This window comes from Hylobates moloch, unplaced genomic scaffold (assembly GCF_009828535.3).
Source record: "Hylobates moloch isolate HMO894 unplaced genomic scaffold, HMol_V3 SCAFFOLD_4, whole genome shotgun sequence".
NCBI classification, from domain to species: Eukaryota; Metazoa; Chordata; class Mammalia; order Primates; family Hylobatidae; genus Hylobates; species Hylobates moloch.
The window spans coordinates 101,409,574-101,433,067 of NW_026652279.1; the positions used below are offsets into that span (position 1 = coordinate 101,409,574).

The following is a 23,494-nucleotide window of genomic DNA, read 5'->3' on the forward strand; positions in this document are numbered from 1 at the left end:
CCAAGTAGCTGGGACTACAGGCGCCTGCCACCACACCTGGCTAATTTTTTGTATTTTTAGTAGAGACAGGGTTTCACCATGTTAGCCAGGATGGTCTCGATCTTCTGACCTCGTGATCCGCCCACCTCGGCCTCCCAGAGTGCTGGGATTACAGGCGTGAGCCACCGCGCCCGGCCTTATTGTCACTACTTTTAAGGTTGCCATCTTGATATATTAAACTCTTGTTTTAGTACTGTGCCCATTATAAAAATATTTTTTGCACCATCTCTTTTGTAGCTATATATAGAGCCTGTGTTTCAGTCTTTATCTCATGATCGATTTTTAGATCCACATTATTTGGAATGAATTGTAATGATTAAGGGGTATGATCAAGGTGGGTAACACTTGTTTTGGTTACAACAAAATGAAACTATAAACTAAAGAGACAAATTTTACTTTGTGCCTAATAAATTGATTCTAAAGATAGATCCAAAAAAGCTCCCAAAAACATTTTATTTCACATGGTTAATTTGCATAGTCTCAAGGAATTTGATGAAATTTTATAATTACTTTAAATTCTTAATGGCAATGACTGGAACTTTTAAAAGTATAAAACAAAACCTGTTAAGGTAACTCTTTAAGCTTTTAAAAATTCATTTTTAATTTATAATTGACATATAATGATTATATATATTTATGGGGTACAATGTAATGTTTCAAGGTAATTACCATATCTATCACTTTAAACATTTATCATTTCTTTGTGGTGACAATATTCAAACTCTTCGCTATCTTGAAATACCACTGCATTGTTATTTGCTGTAGTCACCCTAGTTTGTAATAGAGCAGTAGAACTTACTCTTCCTAACTGTAACTTTGTACTCATTGACCAATCTCTTCCTATCCCCTTCTCCCCACTATCTTCCCCAACCCCTGATAACCATGATTGTACTCTCTACTTCTACGAAGTCAACTTTTTTAGGTTCCACATGTGGTATGAGTAACTTTGTCTTTCTGTGCCTGGCTTACTTCACTTAACATGATGTCCTCCAGATTCATCCATGTTGCCACAGATGACAGGATTTCATTCTGTTTTATGGCAGTAAAATAGTATTCAATTGTATGTGTACCCACACACGCGCGCGCGCGCACACACACACACACACACACACACGTTCTTTATCCATTCTTCTGTACATGGGCATTTAGGTTGATTTCATATCTTGGCTATTGTGAATAGCACTGCTATAAACATGGAAGTGCAGATGTTTCTTCGACATACTGATATTATTCCCTTGCATATATACCTAATAATGGTATTGCTGGATCATATGATAGGTTTTAGTTTTTTAAGGAACCCCCACACTGTTTTCCATAACGGCCGTACTAATTTATATTCCCACCAACAGTGTATAAGATTTCTTTTTTCTCTGCATTTTTGCCAGCATTTGTTGTTTTTTTGTCTTTCTAGTAATAGCCATTCTAATTGGGGAGAGGTGATACTGTGGTTTGATTTGCATTTCCCTGGTGATTAGTGATGTTGAGATTTTTTTCACATAACCATTGTCAATTGTATGTCTTCTTTTGAGAAATGTTTATTTAGGTCTTTTGCCCATTTTTAAATCAGATTTTTTTTGTTGTTATTGAGTTGAGTTTCTTATATATTCTGGATATTAGCTTCTTGCCAGATGCATAGTTTGCAAGTACTTCCCGTTTTGTAGGTTGTTTCATATATTTAAAATCCTAAAGACTCCACCGAAAATTTCTGCAACTGTATAAATATTAAAGGAATTTAGTAAAGTTGCAGGAAACAATATCGACATACAAAAGCAAGTAGTGTTTTCATACACCAACGGCAAATTATCTGAAAAAGAAATGAAGAAAGCAATTCCATTTATAATAACTACAAAAAATAATAAAATACTTAGGAATAAATTTAGGGGGTGAAAGATCTCTACCATGAAAATTATGAGAGTGATGAAAGAAATTGAAAAGGACACAAATAAATCGGCAGATAATCCTGTGTTCATGGATTAGAAGAATTAATGTGGTTAAAATGTCCTTAGTACCCAAAGCAATCTACAGATTCTATGCAATCCCTATTAAAATATTAGTGACAGTCTTCACAGAAATAGAAAAAAAATCTTAAAATTCATATGGAAATGAAAAAGAACCTGGATAGTCAAAGCAAAAAGAAGAAAGCTGGAGGCATTATATACTACCTGACTTCAAAATATACTACAAAACAGCATGGTTCTGGTGTAAAAACACATAGACCAATGAAACAGACTAGAGAACCCAGAAATAAATTCATGCATTTTCAGCCAACTGATTTTCAACAAAGGCACCAAGAACACACGTTGGGGAAGAGACAGTGTCTTCAGTAAGTGGTGTTGGAAAAATTAGGTAGCTACATACAGAAGAATGAAACTAGACCCTTATCTCTCACCATATATAAAAATAAACTTTAAATGGATTAAAGAGTAAACTATACGACCCCAAGTTATATAACTACCAGAAAAAAAATAGAATTGTTTCATGAAATTGGACTGGGCAAGGATTTTTTGAATAAGACCTCAAAAGCACAGGCAACAAAGCAAAAATAAGATAAATATTAAGATAACTTTTAGATATCAATAATAAGATGATTAAGAACATGACATTTAAATCTGTGTATACTCAATTAGGTGATTTATCATTTGAAATAAACAGATCTTTGCTGCCACCTGGAGGATTTTTGCTTGTAAATTTCTTTATTCAGTAGGAGTATTAGCATTCAACTTTGAATTTAAAACCTCCATCCCAAAGGTCCAAATAAAACAGAGATGGCAGACGCATTGTACCATCTATACAAATAGTGTTTATGTTTATCTTTGTTCATTCTTATTTGAATTTTGTTTAATTGTGGAATATTACTATTCTCTGAATATTGCTAGTGAAATACTTTTATAACTTTATTTATATATTTTCAGTTCTGAGATACAGAAACCAGGAATGTTGAGTGTCTGTTCAAGTAGTTTGTGTTCCTAACTTGCCTGTGGGTATTGATTCTACTCAGTCCCATAGGTCCTTGAGTGTGCCTTTTTCCATCAGCTAGTTTAGATAGGTTGCATTCATATAATATAATTTAAAAGGTTGTTTTTATTACTATATTTTGTAGAAAAAGTGGGGAAGACCAAAGTGGATAAGTGACTAGCAATTTATGGAGAATTAATAAAGGAGTTCTCCTCTAACATAAAATAAACTAATAAATTTGATTTTTGATAGGTATGTCATGTGAAAACTTAAAAGGCTTAGGATTGTTTTAGTGACTGAAAAGAAATTGGTTGAAAACAGGTACATATTTCTCTCTTATAAAAGCATCTAGCAAACTGCAAGGTGAACTATTTAAGTACTTGTAAGTGGCTGCAAATTTGTAATGCAGGGACCATGCATGGACTTATTTTTTCTTTTGTGTAATGATCAACTCCATTTATTGTGTGCAAGTATCTGAAATAGAACAATATTAGCTAATTTTATCACCTACATGTCTGATAAAATTCTAATATTTGAGGCAGAAACAAGACCTTTGAAAATGTTGAGAACTTTTCATACCTTTGTTTTAAAAATTTATTATGTCTGAGATGGAACTTGTTTTAAAGCTATGCAACTGTATAAGATGCTTGATTTTTATTGCTTGTTTTGAAAATTACAGCCAAAAATTAGAGATAAGAGCACAAGTTGCAGATGCCTTCTTATCCAAGTTCCAACTAACTTCTGGTGAAATGAATCTTCTCCGAGGTACAAGAGAAGGACCCATTACTGAGGTATCCTGGCTTTCTGTTATAATCATTTAAAGTTTAGTAGTTAGAGATATTAGAGAGAAATTGCTTTTTTGAAGCTTTATTTTCCCATTAAAAAAAGTTTCATCTGAGAATACTTTTATGTTTGGAAATTTAAGATGTGTATTTTAATTATATTTTTCAAAGTAATACATGTACTTTTTAAAAAGTCAGAGTCAATAAAGTTATAAAAAGAAAATCTATGTCACCTATTTTACTCTTCCTCACCTCTAGGTCTTTTGTCAACCATTTTCAATGTTATTAATTGCTTCTTTTGTAAATTCTATATTCTAGATCTATAGTTAAAAAGAATATGCTTTGATTATCTATGTTAACTATTTTCTATTGATTCTCTATTGTGAAATGTGAGGATTTAGCCTTCTACCCACTCTGTCTCCTCTCCCAATACAGATAGTACACACATATGTTCTCTTTATCTCCTTCATATATCATAGTACAGTTAGACCACATTTTCTATTTTCTTTTACTTTTGTTTTTGAGACAGGGTCTTGCTCTGTCGCCCTGGCTGGAGTGCAGTAGCACGAACACAGCTCACTGCAGCCTCAACCTCCCAGGCTCAAGTGATCCTCCCATCTCAGCCTCCCAGGTAGCTAGGGTATCCAAGCATGCACCACCACTCCTGGCTGATTTTTTAATTTTAATTTTTAGTAGAGATAGTGTCTCACTGTGTTGCCCAGGCTGGTCTTAAACTCCTGAGCTCAAGCGGTGTGCCTACCTCGGCCTCCCAAAGTGCTGGGACTACAGGTCTGAGCCATAGTACCTACCCACACATTTTTCATTTTCATTACAGTGACATTACAGTGATTGCATGTTCTTTCTTTTATAACTTTGTGTCTTTCCTTGGGTTAGAAATCACTTGTTTTTTCATCTAATTAATTTTTTAAGCTATTCCATTCTTTCCAAACTGGCTGACAGAATTATAAAACCTCTCAAAATGTTAAATAACAAGAAAAAGTTTCATTTCTTTTTTTTTCCTTAAAGACATTGAATTTTTCCAGAAAGGAATCTTTTGGTCTTCTAGCTGGGAAGAACTGTAAACTTAAGCCTATCGTCATCATTGTGGAATCAGAGGGCAAGAAGGGTTCTTGAGGTGGGGAAGGATTCTCGCTGAGTGTCTCTGAGTAGTTATCACTTTTACTGGCTTGGCTAAAATCGAACCAGTCATTTGGGTGTAGAGAGGTAAACAGGGGAGAGAATTAATAGAGATATTATGTATTAGTATGTACTGCCCTCATGTTTTGAGGAACTTTGCGCATTTGAAATATTTGACATATCATTTTTTCTCCCCTTGGTAGAAATTAGAAAATGAAGGTTATTATTATTATTATTTTAAGTTTTATTCATCAAAGAAAAATAACACATCCATTATTTTTCATGGGTGGAACACTATTTGTGGCACTCTGAAACCTGAGCCTCCAGTACATTTAAATATCAATCAACAGTTTGGCATCTGTCGCCTCCTATTTATTTAACTTTGCATTCTACTCTTGGACGAGGGAGCAAGAATGCGTATACAACAGATACATAAAACATCATCTTCAGCAATAAGAATGCCAGGCTTAAGTAATAAGATGTGTAATACACAGTACTTTTTTTAATGTAATTTTTAGTTTTGCATTTCTCACTAGACTACGTACACTTCTTGAGGACAGGGATTTTTGTCTTTATAAATTTTGTATTCCCGGCAACTGTCAACACTACTTGGCACATAGTAGGAACTGAATTAATATATTAATATGTCTTAAAATGTGAATAAATAACAGTTACACCGTCTATGAAAACTTAGAGACAGTTGAGATCAGTATAGGAAGGCTTCATTAAAATAGGTGAAAGAGTTTGTTTGCCCTTGGTAGTGACCTTTCAGTTTTAAATAATGTAATTTTGCCTCAAGCATGGACATAAAGTCACATTCTTAATTTTAAAGGATTTTTTCAAGGCACTGGGAAGAGTAAAACAGATTCATAATGATGTCAAAGTTCTCTTGCGTACAAATCAACAAACGGCAGGGTGAGTAACTGCTCATTGAACTAATTGCATTGCTGCTTATGTTTCCAAAATTTTAAAGATATTCTAGATTGTTTGTGAAACTATATAGCATTTTGTGAAATAGAAGTTTAACCTTTATTTATCTTTAGAGAATGGTGAAGTTATACCCTGACAGGTTTAGGCTAAAACAGCAGTTGATAAATAAGTGATGGTTAAAATGTGACATTTATTTAATTGTAGAAAATTATTGAAAAATCATCCCATAAAATGATAAAAAGTTAATATGCTATAATATTTAATATGCAAACAAAATAATTAGGTGCTTAGATGTATCTGTTGACTAAAATTTAAATTATAATCATTAATTTCTTTTTTAGTTTAGAAATTATGGAACAGATGGCCTTACTTCAAGAAACAGCTTATGAAAGACTTTACCGATGGGCTCAAAGTAAGTGATTTCTTTTATGTTGTCTAGATTCATGAACATTTGTAGTTGTTTTTTAAAAGTTTACTTGGTCTTTATTTGATATATTTTGATTTTAGTAATCAAACTTTTTTAAAAATAAAAATAGTATTTGTATTTGATTTTTAAATTTTTACTTGGTCATTGATGCATTTTGATTTAGTAATCAAAAATATTTTAAAAAAGAAAAACAAACTTCACATTTGAGCACACTGTTTTTGTGTTTGTATCATGAGCACCGGCTATCAGCCAAGCAGTATGCTTAAATATGAGAATAAAACAATGAAGACAGTTTCTGCCCTAGATTATCTTAAAGCAGATTAGGTGTCTCTTGTTGTTTACATAACTGTAAAGTTGTAAGTGGTAAACTGATTTTCTGCTGTTGCTGTAACAAATTATTACAAACTGAGTGCCTTAAAACAACACATATTTGTTGCCTTACACCTCTGTGGGTCAGAAATCAGACGTGGTTCTCACTATGCTAAAATCTAAATGTTGGTAGACCTGCATTTGTTTCTGTAGGCTCTAAGGGATAATCTGTTTCCTTGCTCATTCAGTTAGTTGGCAGAATTCAGTTCCTTGTGTTTGCAGGACTGAGGTCTGTGTTTCCTTGCTGGCTGTCACTGAGGGTTTTTCCCAGTTTCTAGAGGCTGCCTGCATTCTTTGGCTTGCAGCCCCTTCCTCAATCTTCCAAGCCAGCAATGTCAGGTCATTTTCTCGTGTTGATTCTCCCCTGCCTCATCTTCCATCTCATATCTCTAACTTTTCTGCCAGCCACTTCCGTTGTGAGGCCTCTGTGATTACCTTGGACCCACTTGGGTAATCTGAGAAAATCTCTCCATTTTAAGGTCTACTACCTTAATTTCATTTACAAAGTCCCTTTTGCCATGTAAGGTAACATATTCACAGATTCCAGGGATTAGGATGTGGACATCTTTGGAGGGCCATTATTTTGCCTACCAGGAATGCTTTATTTGCTTCAGTTTTGTTTGAAAATGTTTCAATAGATATTTTGCAAAATAGCCTGTTAAAACCAGAGAAGATATTTAAAACAAGCAAGCATGGAACAGGAGCACATATTTTAATAGGTGTTACCAACCGTCTATTGGAAGGGGTTGGAATTAAATTTGGTTAACCAGCTACTCCTGTACTATGCTGTGCAAATGGAATTCTCTGGTCTGGTTGGTTAAGTCTTTATCTCTAAAACATATTTGTTTTTCTACCTCTCTCCTTCTTTACATTGTTTGCTTCCATCTGGAGTGTTGTCTGCCTTTCTCTCATTGCATCTCAATGTATTTTTTTCATGCATGTCTTATCTCACTAGTTTTCTACTTCCTCAAAGGCATGGACATTGACTCAAATTTCTTTGTGCTCCCACAACATCTTACATAGTGGTTCCCAACCGTGGGCTCGGTCTTGTGGAGACTATGAAGTCATTTTAAGATGTCTTCAATTCTCTATGCATATTTTGTTTTCAGTCAGTGCATGCTAGAAAGTATACTGCTAGTGTGAAGTCTTTGTGTACCAAAGGTTGGGAATTTCTGAGAAGTTCTAAATTCTTTGAACGTTCTAGGCACTTGTGAGCATTTTATAGATAAAATTAGAATAATAAAAGTTGGTGTAGAAATTTTTAAGAGTTTAAAATTCAAACTCTTTTGAAATTATAATTGTATCACTATATATTAGTTAACCACATTAACAATTTTAGCAAACCGTTTAAAGATTGCTTCCCAGCGAAGGAACTGATCATATCTTTTTAGTACTCCTCCCTGCTTCCCTAATACTGTCATGTATATGGCAGTTATTAGGAAATACTTGTTCACTGGTTGGTTTCTTCGGGACTCTAGTGTTTTATAATAATAAAATACAGCTTTGGGGCATACCTGATAGCATATGTGGTCATTTAAAGTTATATAACTACTTAAGCTTAACTTTTTAGTTTGGTTGACAGCATAAATTTATTTTTGATTCGTGTATTCTCTAGGTTTTTCTGAGGATTTTTTTTATGGGGTGTTCGCCATGGAATTTAGACTCCTGGAATGCAACAGACATAATAAACATCTAAGCTGAATTTAACAAAAGTTATAATGTTAATTATTTTTCAGGTGAATGCAGAACATTGACACAAGAATCATGTGACGTATCTCCAGTATTGACACAGGCAATGGAAGCCCTGCAGGACAGACCTGTCTTATATAAGTTGGTGACTTTTTCTTAATTAAAAATGAAAGCCTACTTTTCTTTTGATAATTTACTTTAAATTTTAATATTATCAAAAGCGTATATAATAGTTTGAGTAAAATTTATAATAATTTACAACAATATTGTTCACCTTAACTTGAATTTGTTTCATGAGGTATCAGCTTATTTGAATTTTACATACTACAGAATACAATATGGAAAGAGAAACCAAAGTGTCTCTGTATCTAGACTACCTCTTACTTATATAGAGGTTCAGTGACTTTTCCCCTGTTGTCTCATTAACTCCCTTAGAATTGTAAGTAACTAAAACTCCTGTATGAATACTTCCCTACAGAGACTGAAGTCATATCAGGACTGAGAAATATGGTATGCAGAGATGAAAAAAAGAATATTTAATATCAAGGTTCTGTTAATAGGATTTAGGAGGAGAGGGCCTAGGTCTTTGATCCTGTAATTGATGCCAAACAAGAGCTATGTGGTAATGTTTTGGATAAGAATTTAATGCATTTTATATTTGTTGATATATTTTTTATTATTTTATATTTTAATTTTATTCTCTTAATTTTTATAAAATAAAAAGTAAATACTTTAATGCCTGGAGTAGTATGAGCATAAGCTTTAGGTAGATGTAGGGGTTGACGATATTAATAATTCTGAAAACAGGAAACGAGGGGACTCTTACCAAGGTAGTGCATCCTGCTTTGAATCATCCCTTTCAGATGCTGCTTATACTATTTTTAGAGGACCTCCCCATTACTTTCTGATTGGAACACTACTTATCCTATTATAATGTCACAGAACACAAATGCTGAACAGCTGTGTAAAATAATAACACCCTAGTGTTACTTACTGAGTACTATGTGTTAAGCACCATTTTAAATTCTAGAAACACAATGTCAGTAAAGCACTGCCCTCAAACTGCTTTATTTTATGGAACCAGAGATAAACAAATGCATTTTAATTGAATACACTAATTGCTAGTCTAGAAGTCATGTGCCAGATGCTGTGTGGCTCAAGTATTCTGGTGTAGGAGAAAGAGATGAGCATCAGTGAAAGTTTCCTAAGGAATTAGGTATAAAGTGAGTTCTGAAGGCTAAATAGGCGTTTTCCTAGAAGTAAAGGAAGAATAGTTTGCAGGTTGAGGGAACAGTAATGCAAAGATATACATTGAGAGATCATGCACCTTTGGGAAATTAATTGTAAAGGCTTGCACTGGCTATTGAATTAGGAGCAACAGCTGGATCATAATAGCTCTGAATGTTGTGCATATACATAAAATAATGTTGACCATTGGTCAGCAGCTTAGCAGTTTATTCCTGCTTTAAAATTTCTTTCCCAACTTTTTCACTTTAACATATTGGCATTGATTATGAGTCTTTTAGCACTTAAAACATTTGGTATTTGATTTTAACAACTGTTGCATTGTCTACAGATTAATATTTATTCACAAGGTTAATCTTTTATTAAAAAAAAAAAGCCTTTGTGTGTTTTGGGCACCTGAAAACAACAGCTGACTTCTGCCATGCAAATAAAGTTTCACTGATATAGTTCTTTATCAAAACTTGGAAAGGAGCAATATTAAATGGCTATAAGGTGGGCTCTTGAGTCAAATTTCTTTGAGAAGTCCTTGTACCTTTGTAAGCTTCAGTTTCCTTAGCTGTAAAATGAGGATAATAATAGTGCCTATTTTACAGGGTTGATGTGAAGATTAAGTTAGATTGTTCACTTAAGGTACTTAGTGTAATGCTTGGTACATCACTAAATTTTAGATATTATTTTTATTTTGAGAGGAGATGACTAGAAAGCTGTCAACTAAGGAGGGATGTATTTGAGGGCTACGTGGCAATCTGGGAAAAAGCTTGAAAGATAAAGAATGGAACTATAATAGAGAGGCAAAGAAGGTTTATCTGTGAAGGGCATATGCTAAGAAGCAGGGGGCAGTAATGGCAATTTGGAAGATTTTAAGAGACATTTAGAAGCTTAGTGGGAAAGTAAGTTTTTATTTTTCTTTTTTTATTATTAATTTTTTTTTGCACACAAAAACAACATTTTCTAAAAATACAAACAAAAAGATACGTATCAATCATATTAGGAAGGTTGCACATGGGAAGTCGGGGAATAGAAATGGGGGGTGGGAATTAAAATAAATGAGAGAGGGACTTTATATGGATCAGTGATAATAACTCAATCCTCTATTTGACAAAGAAGAAGGAGAAGGAAGAGGAAGAAAAAGAAAGTGGGATAAAGGATCAGAAAGGGAGGAAAATAGAAAAAATTAGAGTATGACTCCAGGGTAGACCTGTTTTGTTGTCACTGGGTTGGTTGGTTGGTCAGTTGTATTTTTCATATGTTTCGCCATGTTGGCCAGACTGGTCTCGAACTCCTAGCCTGAAGTGATCAACCCGCCTCGGCCCCCCAGAGTGCCGGGACCACAGGCGTGAGCCACCACGTCCAGCCCCCACATTGCTTCTGGCCTCCATGGTAGACCTCCCAGACGGGGCGGTCGGGCAGAGGCGCACCCCACATCCCAGACGGGGCGGCCGGGCAGAGGCGCTCCTCACTTCTTCCCAGACGGGGCGGCCGGGCAGAGGCGCTCCTCACTTCCCAGACCAGGCGGCCAGGCAGAGACGCTCCTCACTTCTTCCCAGATGGGGCGGCCGGGCAGAGGCGCTCCTCACTTCCCAGACGGGGCGGCCGGGCAGAGGCGCTCCTCACTTCCCAGAGGATGGGTGGCCGGGCAGAGGCGCTCCTCACTTCCCAGACGATGGAAAGTAAGTTTTTAGGACCAGATGATTAGAACAAGATGAATGCTAAAAAAGAGAAAATTGACCTTTCATTAAGTAATTATTTTCGAAGTGGTAGTTTCCTTACATTTAGGGAAAACTTAATAATGTATCATGTTAACCACCAGATGGCACTATATGAACTTAATAAGTAACGTATAAAAGCTTCACTGTCCATTATTGTGTCTCAAATAATGGAAGTATTATATGCAAGAAAAATGTCAATTATTGAAATCCCTGGGGAAAGTTGCCATACTCAGTGTTTCTTATGTAGTATATAACTAGAATACTAATGCATTATTGACTTTTAATAATAATAAATCATGTACAATTATAAATGGAAGTGAAAAAATTTGATAATTTCTTTTCTCTGGTAAGCCTTTAGAATATAAGTTATTTTAAAATGTAGTAATACATACAATGCTGACTTTTCTTCCTTCTTTATGTATTTGTTGTATTTCAAAGAGGCACTTCTATACTATTATCTTTTAATTTGCTTTTTGATAAAAATTTTTCTTCTTTTAATTTGCTTTTTGACCAGAATTTCTTTTACTGTAGCTAAACACAGTTTTTAAAATGAGACTTTTAATTTTAACTGGAGATATTTGAGAGTATTTACATAATTTGAACATTCACTCTGAAAAAGCTCCATTTTGAATTTTGATTATTGTTGGAAGAATGTCTGATTTTGGTCAAAGCCTTTTCCTCTGTCTCTGGGAAGGATGTTTCATGTCTAAAGATATTGAAGGTTCACGTGGCTTATGCTGTTTTTGCTTTAAATTATATTTGTTCTGTAGGAGGATTGACATTAATATTAATGTTTATTGATATTTTATAGTATTGAACAGATGAAATTCCAGTGTTTGCCAGGCTTGGTAATTTACCCCCTATTTAAAATACCAGTAGATTCACTGGATTCTGTTACAACTGTGGTCCCAGTGGACAGTCCTAGAAACAAATTATGCTGTTTATTTTTACTATAGTTAGTAGGGTATTGGGAATGAGGATTAGCTTTATATACTTAAAAAGTTAAACGCTTGTGAATTTTGTTGTGTGATAAGCAGTCATAAGTTCATTATTTCAGAGAATCAGGTGATCATTTAAAAGAAGGCATTCTTCACACTAAATGGATTAATAATTTAAGAGCATGAGGGAAAAAATAGCAATGAGCATTTTGGTTCTAATTTGTTTAAAAAATAGAAAGTAAATGCAAGGCAATTATGCAATTTAGCAAAACTTAGCTGGATATTGCACTTTCCCTTTTCTGTACTAGTATGTCACCACAGGGAATCTCAAAACCATTTCTTTTTAACGGAAAACAAACCCACAAAGAACCGTAGTCTAGTTAATAATAAACAGTCCTCAACAAAGGTTCATATTCCTAAATATTTATAGCTATTTGCCCGTTCTACAGACTTTCTCTTTGATTTGGAAACATGTGAAACATCTTTCACATGTTTACCAAAATGTGGATTTTTCATCCAATTAACAGCATATGAAAGAAAGCTATGTAGCCTAAGATATTAATTATTTTGGGTATCTTGGGAAGTTTTGGTAATTTTTGTTTATATGTAGGTTATTGACATAATTCTTAAAATTTAGTATGGTAGAATACTGTTTAGAGATTTAAAAGTTAGTCTAGAATCTGCTGACATCAAGACTGCTAAAATATATTTTTTCTTTGTACTTTTAAAATGGAAAGAACTTTCAGTTGAGGGATGGATGTCAGGAATGGTGGCGATAATAGGAAACAAGGCTGAGTTGAGTCAAAGAAATTGGCACTCCAGAGATCTCCAGGCCATTTTTATGATTTGAATCCCAAATTGTCCTATTCCCCAGTTAAAAGCTTTCCTTCCCTACCAGTTCCTTCACCTTAGAAAGCCTTTCCATGCGTTTTCAATTATAATAGGTGACTTCTTAATACATGTTTTTTAAAAAGGTATTTGCTTGTATATGTGATTGGTCAGTAAATTTAAGGAACATCTATTATGTCTAATATCGGAGTCAAAATAAGCTTTTAAAAATGGATAGCAATTTTTGGAGCAAATTTTGGTGATAAATTGTGATAGTATGTGTAAAGAAGACTTTTTTAATGTAGAAGAGAAAAATCTCAATTTTAGGATTGCAGAATTCTTTTGTTTTTTCTGAGACAAGGTCTCGCTGTGTGGCTCAGCCTGGAGTATAGTGGAGCAGTCACTGCCAACTGCAGCCTGAACCTCATAGACTCAAGTGATCCCCCTACCTCAGCCTCCCGAGTAGCTGGGACTATAGGCATGCACCACCATGCCTGGCTATTTTTTTTTTAATAATGAGAAAGGGTCTCATTATTTTGCCCAGGCTGGTCTCAAACTCCTGGGCTCCAATGACCACCTTCCTCGGCCTCCCAAAGTGCTAGGATTGCGGGTGTGAAACCACTGCACCCAGCCTTGGATTGCAGAGTTCTAATTATAATCGGTTTTTGAGAACTGTTATGGCTTTATGTAAAACAGTAGAGCATCACGTTTTAGACTGCAAATATATATACTGAAATATACCGAAACCTAGTATACTGAATATACTGAAACCTAAAAAGTTAAGTCTTCCCACCTTGGCTTGATTTTCCTAGTTTTACTAAGTCCGTTGCTTTATCCCTTATTACTGCTGCCTCTGCTTTAGTTCCAATCCCAGCATTATTCTTAGGAGGGGTAAAAGTTTTTACTTTTTGATTGAATTTTCAATGTGCTGAAGTTATCTCTTAAATATTTTTTTCTTGTTTGAAAGCAATGTTGCTGAAGTTATCTCTTAAATATTTTTTTCTTGTTTGAAAGCAAAGGAGCTTTAAGTGCTTTTTAAGTACTTGCTTGTCTCAGAAATTGCATGAATAGTCTGATATAGCCATTAGAAACAACCCCAACCATTTTTTATACAACTTGTTTCTTCTAGATATACCTTAGATGAATTTGGAACAGCCAGAAGAAGTACAGTTGTTCGTGGATTTATTGATGCGCTCACAAGAGGGGGCCCCGGAGGTACACCTAGACCAATTGAAATGCATTCTCATGACCCTTTGAGGTATAGTAATCAGACAGCAGAAGAGGAGTTGATGTTTTTCCAAAGGAAATCTTTATTAACATTTAGTTTTCATTAGGTATGTGGGAGATATGTTGGCTTGGCTCCATCAAGCTACTGCTTCTGAAAAGGAACACCTTGAAGCTCTCTTAAAGCATGTAACTACACAAGGTGGGTCTACCAATTGTATTGCTAATGCCTAAATATAGAAAATAACACAAGCATCTCTGTTTCTATTCTTGTTGCTATCTTCTTCACTTAGATAAACACCTTGATGGTACAATAAGCATCCTGATTACTCTTTCTCTTCTCTAGATTCCCCCTCATTCTGCTAATAGACTTTCTCTTCCATCACCTTTGTCCTGTCACTCAACTGTTCAGTTTTATAGTGCATCCTAATGACCTTTCATATCAAACCTAGACTCCTCTGTGGCACTTTTAAGAAATTTCTGGAATATTTAGCATACATTTTCTCAAATCCTCTGCATGACACTTCAAAGGTACAAGGTGATATTATCTTAACTTTATCTGTGTGTAAACAGGCTGAGTGACTTGTTTAAGGTCTTTAAGCTACTAATTCTTTCATTTCTGCTACCCAGCCTCTTTTTTCATTCTCATGGCACTGTTCTAAAATTTTAAGACAATTATCATATCTGTTAGTATGTTTCTGCATTGCTATAAAGGAATACCTGAAGATTGGTAATCTATAAAGAGGTTTAATTTGACTCACGGTTCCGCAGGCAGTAGAGGAAGCATGATGCCAACATCTGCTTCTGGTGAAGGCCTCAGGAAGCATAGAGTCATGGTGGAAGGCGAAAGGGGAAGAGCCAGCATGTCACATGGTGATTGAGGGAGCAAGACAGAGAGATGGGGAGGTGCCACACACTTTTAAGCAACACTGACTATTGTGAGGACAGCACCAAGCCATTCATGAGACATGCACTCCCATAACCCAAACATCTCCCAGAGGCCCCACCTCCGACATTGGGGATCACATTTCAGCTTGAATTTAGAGGGGACAAACATCCAAACTACATCACCATATGTACTAAATGTACTTAAAATTTTTGTCTTGATGTCAAGGAAGAAAAATAACTGTAGCTGAGAGTTGCTGATGTCTTGTTTACAGAATTCCAAGTCTTCTTAGTTGTGATTACCTAAAGAGGCCTGTTTTAGAGTTTGAGGGTTTAGTGTATGATTTTAAAATGTTCTATTTTTGGTAGGCAGTTAAGAGAGACACTGTGGCTTGGTATCACTTGACTATTTTACGTAGCTCAGCCACACATCTCTGTGGTTCACATTATCTGCAAGGTGAGTCAGTGTTACAAATTGGTGGTAATACTAACCTCATAGCTTCTAACTCTTCAGTATCAAGATTAGACTTAGCATATATGTTAGATTGGCACAAAGTGTGCACCGTTAGGTTCTCTTTCTGTTATTATTCTCCTTACCCAGTTTAAATAAATGTGTTTCCTTAAAGATGTTTTAGAACAGTATATATAAGGCAGTATTAAGGAAGAAAATAGATTGTAGTTAGTTGAAGTAGGTTATTCTACAGGAATGACTTCAATCTTCTGAGCCTCAGTTTTTCCATCGGTAAAAATGAAGGTGGTTACAAGCAGTAAATGTCAAATACCCAGTACAGAGCTTGATAAATAGTTGGTGTTTCAAAAATACCAGTTTTTCTATAAGATTTCAAGGTATATTTTTCATCTTTATACCCTCAGTGTATGTGCTAAGCAGCACTGCCTGGAACAAGATGTTTGTAAAACAAATGCTAATACATCTTGGCATCACTTCATTCAATTAATACATTTCACACTCTTTTTTTCTTCCGTCTTATAACTTTAATCTTTTTCACAAAGAAATATTCATTTTATTAACTCAAAGACAAATGAATTAACAAGGCTTTCTAGACACACATTAGGTATTATCACAATTAATAATATGTTAACACAGTAATGTCCCAAGAGATATCAAACTTACTAAAATATTGTTATGGTTATTTTAAAAGTCATTAGTGCCATTAATTATATGTATTATATATTATTTGTTAGTTTTTTGAACTTATATGAAGCAAGATATAATATGGAAACAAATATTAATTATGTAGTAATTAATTTTAGGTGTTGAAGAAAATATTCAAGAAGTTGTTGGGCATATCACTGAAGGTGTGTGCAGGCCTCTAAAGGTAAAATATTTTGTTTTTACATATGCTATATGGTACCTGGTTAAATTATTACCTTATTTGTAGGAACTTAAGAAACTGATACCAGCTCAAATACAATCTATAATTTTTTCAAATTAGCACACTAATGTAGACTAGTAAGAAACATTTTAAAATAATAATTGCCAGTTTCCTGAGAAAGAAAATTGGAAATATTTGTAGTTTGCATATATTGACCTATTTTTTACAGATTATATTTCCTGTAGTAATTTTTCTTGTTCAATTGAGAAAAAAATCTATTAAATTTAAACAGCAAATCTATAAACTCTTAACAGAGAGATTTACTAAGAATATTTTGTTTACTTGATTGCTTCAAGCATAGAAGAGTTTTTGCTTGTCATAGCAATAAGTAATGATTAATCCAAGGATAAAATAATATGTATTGGTATTATCATCAATACTGTTTATAGTACAAGGAACAGAATTTGGAATCAAATTTGAGTCAGAATTCCCATATTGCCACTTAATTGTGTTTACTTATTCCATCCGCTTAACTCTTCTGCACCTGAATTATGCTCCCGTGGAACCTGTATATTAAAACACCTATCATCCAGGGTTGCTGTGAGGATGACTGTGTAGATGAAGTACATAGTTTATGACACTAAGTATTTAGCAGATGGTAAATACCTTTATTTTCCTTTATTAATATTTAGAGAATACTTGGCAATTGTTGGTTTACTTTTCCTTGTAAACCAACTTCCTTGATTGACTTCAATTTCGTACATAGAAATTGAAATCCAGAAGTTTAATAATTAATTTTTCAAGAAATGAACTTTAAAATTAATTTTATTTTATTTCTAAGGTTTTTTTTTTTTTTTTGGTGTATGTTTCAGGCAAGGAAATCTCAGATGACACACTTTGTGACAACTGATTATATTGACAAATTTAACTGTTACTCTAACTTGATCTCATAGGACCTAACTGTATATTCAGTAAATAAATGGCAGAGTATCTTGAAATTATTTTACTTATTTCTCCCAAATGAAATATTTACTTGTCATAGTTTGATGTAGACATATATAACTTATATAAATGTTGTTTATTTTGTATACTGGCAGTTACTGGAAAGATAGAAGAAGAGGAAGAATAAAATGAAATTTATTTTGCTATGCTTTTATACCTTTTTATAACTTCATATAGTTAAATTAAACTCCTGGTCACTTTGATAAGTAAATTTTACTTTATCTGCCTTACCTTCCCCCCTTCCTTGCTTATGTAATTGTTTCTTTTTACAACTTTTCTTTCTTTTTTAAAGAAGTTTTTAATTTATAATTTTCATGGGTGTATAGTAGGTGTATGCTTTTCCTTTTCTTTTTAAAAAGTAATTTTGTAAATATTATAATTTTAGAATCTAAGGGTTATAGTGGACTTTTCAGTTTCCTGTCCTGGTTTGAGTAAGAATTATTATATTAAAAATGTTTAAACTAATACCAGCCACTTGTATAAATACATTATATACTGAAGTCTGCCTTTGTTTTAAAATGTACTTAGAAATTCTCACTTCATCTTCCTTTAATGTACATACCCGGAAAGATCTTTATGACAATTGTAGGACATTATTGTGATCTGCTGGCAAATTTAAATGTAAGATGCCAAAAGTAAAGAAGACACTAGTAAGCAGACAAGTATCTTTTTGTTGTAAAATGAAGAAAAATTCCTTTTCTGAAATGGCAGAAACTTCAAATCTTTCCATATGATGATAATATATATTGCATCCGGAGAATATTTAGCAGGTGTTCACAATAGGTACATATCAAATTAGCTTGATAGTGATATATAATCCAGCAACTCTCATACCTTCCTTTCCTTATATACTGATAGTGTTACACTATTTTAAGAATTTTTCTTCTGTATGAGATAGTGAAATAGTTGTTATCTCACTATCTGTATGAGATAGTGAGATAGTTGTTAGTTGAGGAAAAAAATTTCGACTTTAATATTTTCTTTTGCAATTATAATTCTAAATTTTTCTAGTGATCAATCTGCTTTTGTAATCCCACTCATACGAAATTTCTTCTTCCTAATTGATAAGCAGCTAAACTTTTTCTAATGACATATAATATTGGATGTTATGGCTACTTTTCTGTCCATCATTCTTCTTTGTAGAAATGAATTTTTTTTAGAATAAGAGATTTTGATTTTTAGAAACATAAAGAAAAGGTTATAGTGGTAATGGGAGATAATCCTTGAGAAACTATATATTTGACTTATTCTACCTTGTTTAATCTTTTCTTTGTCTTAGTAAAGTGAAACATTATAGGTAGTAGATTAAATATTTGTAACTGTGTGCATTAAGATAAGATCTGTAAACCTATTGCCAGTTTAAAGAATCGGTGCTCTAAGTTTAAGATTGCGTATGTTGTGTAGGGGGTACCGTGGCTCATCAGCATCAACCCTGTTACTTTGTACATATCTTTATTCCAAAACTGTAGCTAGAAAGATCAGAACTAATATATTAATTTTTTTTTCAAGCCCATGGGTATAAAATCCTTCTTTTCTGTGAATGTTTTAGATTGCTGAGAGATTACCAGCTATCATTTGAATTTTCTCTTTTAATAAAAACTTTAGTGTAGTGTACGCTACAGACCTTAGATTATGGTGGGTTCTATGAAAGCAGGTATGTGTAAAAGATCAATGACATGGAAAATAAAGCTGAATATTGTATACAATATAGTCATTGGGCCCTCAGATTGAGGTATACATAGGAACAGATGTCTACCCTGAGCAGCTGTCTGTGATATTAAGGTAAAGTAGGTTCGTCATCATCTTTTTTAGTCCTCCCTTCTATCCGTGTCCTCTTTATGAACACAAACCCACTCTCTTTCTCTTGCTCTCACTTGTGCTCTAGCTCTGTCTCTGGCCTTGGAGAGGAGAGCCACTGTTCTGTCTTTTAGCTCTTCCCTACCTTCTCTGCTGTCAGGGTGCCTGAAGCTCATTTTGCTACTTTTAATATCTGCCTTTATGGTCGATGCTGCTTCTCGTAATGCAGTTAGGATTTATTGAGTGCTTATGATGTGCCAGGGTCTGTTCCAACATACTTTATATCTGAGCCATTATTCCCATTGCTGCTTTCCAGCTCTGCTAATGATTTTTCCCTCCACTGTCATCACAGTGATAATTTCCAGCCAGTTGCTGCTACCACCAATTCTTTAAGTCTCTTTGACCTTTTTTTACTTTTTACTTTTTGTTTCTCTTGTCTTTTGTTGTTTGTCCTGTGACTGTTGGGTTTTGCTGAAAATGGTTACCCTCTTATATAGCTCTCATAAGACAGAGTGTTTATTTCTGTGTGGCAAACAAAGCATTCTTGGTGTATTATTTGCCAGTCTCCTGATTTTCCAGCCTTTCTCTGTTGTATTTTGTATTGTAGCTGTTGTATTCTTTATTGCCACTTTCCCTCAAAACCTTTATATTCATGGAGAGAGTTGGAAATTGTTTTTGTTTTTTCTTCCTTCCTCCCTCCCTTCCCTCTTTGCTTTTCCTTTCTTTCTTTCTCTCTCTCCCCTCTTTTCTCTCTTTCTTAAGGGAGTCAGAACTAAGAATATTTTCTTGATGCCTCAAAATTCTGGAAGGCAGGTGGCCAGATAGCTGAGATGGTGTTTAAAATCTGCTAGTGAAGAGCTGTTTGCCTACAATTAACATTTTTTATATTTTGCTGTAATAATTATATTAAAATTAAGAAAATATCACTTTTATTGATGTAACGTATAATTTAAGTCACTGTTAAGGCCTTGATTTAAAAATAAATTATGGAAAAATATTTTTTAAGTTCAAATGCCATTCATGATCCATGGTATTGTGGTAATTAGATAGTCTATCACCTATACCAACAGATCAATCAATTTCATAAACATATTTTTGTAAAGGTAAATTGATTTCTGTAATCTAAGAGGTTTTTGTATGCAGATATAAAATCTCATTTTAGCAAATCACATTTGTTTTATGACATATGCCAAAATCTAAATACAGAGAAAGTTCAATTTTTAAAAGCATTTATTAAACATCTGTTGTGCGTATACTGTTCTACCAGATGCTACAGAGATGTAAAATAGGCAGAAGACATAATGTCTATACTGTATTTGTATTTAGAGACTAGTTAGGAAAGCAAGAAGATAGAATATAAGCAGTAGCTTAAGGACAGATACAATATTAAGTAAGCATTTATCAGTGTAGTTTAGATTGTATTCATTAATGAGAGAATACAAAAGAAGGATCAGTGAGGGATGGAATTTAATTAGAAAAGATTCATATTTGCTAAATCTTGAGGCAGATCAAGTTAATCTTGAACTAGATCTGATTTTTCCCTGGTAGTCGTATAATTTGGCAAATACGTTGGTGCTAATTCAAGATTTGCCTAGTTTCCTATTCTTTGATTAATAGACAAACTTGATATAATAATTTATAGACTGGAATTTATTTTATTTTTTTCTTGAATATTTGGCAATAAAGCAGTATGTTTTCATTGATAATCTGTTTTAGGGATGTAGCAGTTGCCTTTGCAATTTAGTATTGAACCAAACTCCGTTATATACTGGTGATAAATCTCAAATGATCTCAATGTATTGATATTTCTGGTAACAACTGCCTTGAACCAAATTCTGCAAATAATGGGTCAGTTTTTTTGTAGAGTATATCTCTGTTAAAATGTTTGTTACTTTACCATCTTCTATGACTTACTATTCAGAAATTATTTAGGAGACATTTTGTGATCTCTGCGATAATAAAATTTTATCTTTGTTATGCTATTCATACCATAGGTTATTAATGAAAAAAAGTTTTACTTTAAGAAATGTTTACTTTCCTCTCACATATTTTAATAGGTTCGAATTGAGCAAGTAATAGTTGCTGAACCTGGGGCAGTTTTATTATATAAAATTTCTAATCTCCTCAAATTTTATCACCATACAATCAGGTAAGTAGAATGGCAAAATGTGCTTCTAAATCCAGTGTGATATTTCTTTCAGTTAGAGCACAGTATAAGGTTCTTTTTATATTGTGTATGGTAATTATACACCAAGTATAGACTAACCATAACTAGTAGGATTTCCACACCATGTAAATCATTATATGCATATTATACATGCTATGCCTTAAGGTCTATTATTTCCTTTCTACACACACACACACACACACACACACACACACACACACACACACCCCTTATATAACAATATAAGTCTATAATGTAAGTCTTTATTGAGTCTTCCTGCATTAGTAAAAGACATCCAAGGCAACTAAAGCAACTATACCATATACTCACAATAGAGCATAGTGAATGAAATGTTCTATTCTGGATGTAAATAACCTAAATTCTTTAGCATTTAGTTTACTATAAGTGATAAAATAGAACCATAGCTTTATCTTCTCTACATAACAGCAACTTTATCTGATAAGGAACCACTTGTCTTATATAAAATGTGATCTTTGACTCCAAAATATGCACTCATTTTTGCTTTACTTATGTGTTTTGGTGGTATACCCTTGAGTTTTATTATAACTGTCACTGTAAGACTGTTATATGTGTAGTTATGTTAAAACAATGTCTTTCCAAGCCATATTTTTGATAGTTTTTATAGTTTTCCATTAAATAATTATTTAAAAGTTATTTGTTATACATTATGCCAGTATCAGGAATAGTAGGCCAACTGTTAAAAATCTAAGAAGAATATAACTAACATTACCAGGAAAGGTTCAGGGAGCCCTAGTTTACAGAGTACCAAAAAACTGTGGTAAGGTTATCACCTACCCTTTAGTTACAGAGAGTAGCCACCCAGAACTTAACAGCTAAGAAATGGATTTCACATCTTACTAGTAGATTTTCAAACAAAACTAACAAGTCGTAGTCTACAAAACTGATCAGAGATAGGATTTGGATTAGTTCCTTAATATTTTAGATATAAATTTATTGTCATCATTCCCATAATTCAAAAGCAATGAATTAGTTTCAGTTGTAATATTGTAGCATCCTATAATAAGAGAATGATAAATACTTAGAAAACACAAGGGCACCTGAAAGCTAGACATAGCAAATGCTGTGTTATAAAAAGATGCCGGTAAAATAATTTTTAAAATGTTTATTTAATAATGTCCATGATGGGACTACATGAAATTTATTATTTAAAGATATTGATTTCTTAGTTTCTAATGTAGAAAATGCTAGAAATAAAATAATTCAGATTCTGAAGATGATAATAGGTTTTTTTAGGCTCTGAGAATTACAATTTTTCTATCTTTGAAAATGATATTGAAGATGACAGTCTTTTTTTATTGATTTTTTGCATGTACTTTTTCTACTTGTTCACACATTTCCTCATTTAGTCAATTAAAAAGTTGACTGTATACTTGTCTTTCTTCTAGGTGGTAAGGAAACAGTAATTAACAAAACAGAGCTTAAACTTACATTCTAGTAGGGGAGACAAACAAGTATAAAATAATAATTTTAGATAGTGATAAGGGTACTGAATATAAAGCAGGAAAAAGGAAGTAGAAAGTATAGGCAGTGATCATATATGAGTAGATGTATGTGTGTGTGACTATTTTTGAGGCCATTCGATAGAGGTGATATTTGAATACAGATGTGAATAATATGAAGGAGTTGGGCATGAAAAGATCATGGAGAAGAGTGTCCATGACAAAAATACACTCTGGTACTGAAGCTAGGAAAAGCTTGCATTTTGGAGGACTAGAAAGAAGACCAGGAATTGGAGTGTAGTGAATTGGAAGGAGTAGGGGGAGATGAAATCAGAAAGGTAGAGAGAGGCCAGCTCACACAGGATTTTGAAGGCAATAGTGGATATTTCGATTTTATACTGAGTGGATAAGATTGGGGAAAATGTGAGGGTTTTGAGTGACCTGAGCAGATTTGTGTTATAAGGTTACTCTGGTGGATACTGTGTGAATCATGTAGTGTAGTGAGACAAAAGGGAAAATAAGGAAGATATTTAGAAAGCAGTTTGTGGTTCTGAGA

The 23,494-nt window shown here is 33.7% G+C and overlaps 1 protein-coding gene across 4 annotated transcripts in view; it reads left to right on the forward strand.

Annotated features, from left to right (window-relative positions):
- Positions 1 to 23,494, forward strand: part of COG6 (component of oligomeric golgi complex 6) — a 138,961-nt gene that overhangs the window by 20,954 nt on the left and 94,513 nt on the right. For all 4 annotated transcript variants that reach the window (XM_032150736.2, XM_032150735.2, XM_032150734.2 and 1 more), the window contains exons 5-12: positions 3,674 to 3,785; positions 5,746 to 5,828; positions 6,185 to 6,255; positions 8,376 to 8,469; positions 14,178 to 14,306; positions 14,383 to 14,474; positions 16,430 to 16,494; positions 21,348 to 21,439. In XM_032150736.2, the coding sequence (XP_032006627.2) occupies positions 3,674 to 3,785; positions 5,746 to 5,828; positions 6,185 to 6,255; positions 8,376 to 8,469; positions 14,178 to 14,306; positions 14,383 to 14,474; positions 16,430 to 16,494; positions 21,348 to 21,439 (738 nt within the window). The remainder of the gene's footprint in view (positions 1 to 3,673; positions 3,786 to 5,745; positions 5,829 to 6,184; positions 6,256 to 8,375; positions 8,470 to 14,177; positions 14,307 to 14,382; positions 14,475 to 16,429; positions 16,495 to 21,347; positions 21,440 to 23,494) is intronic.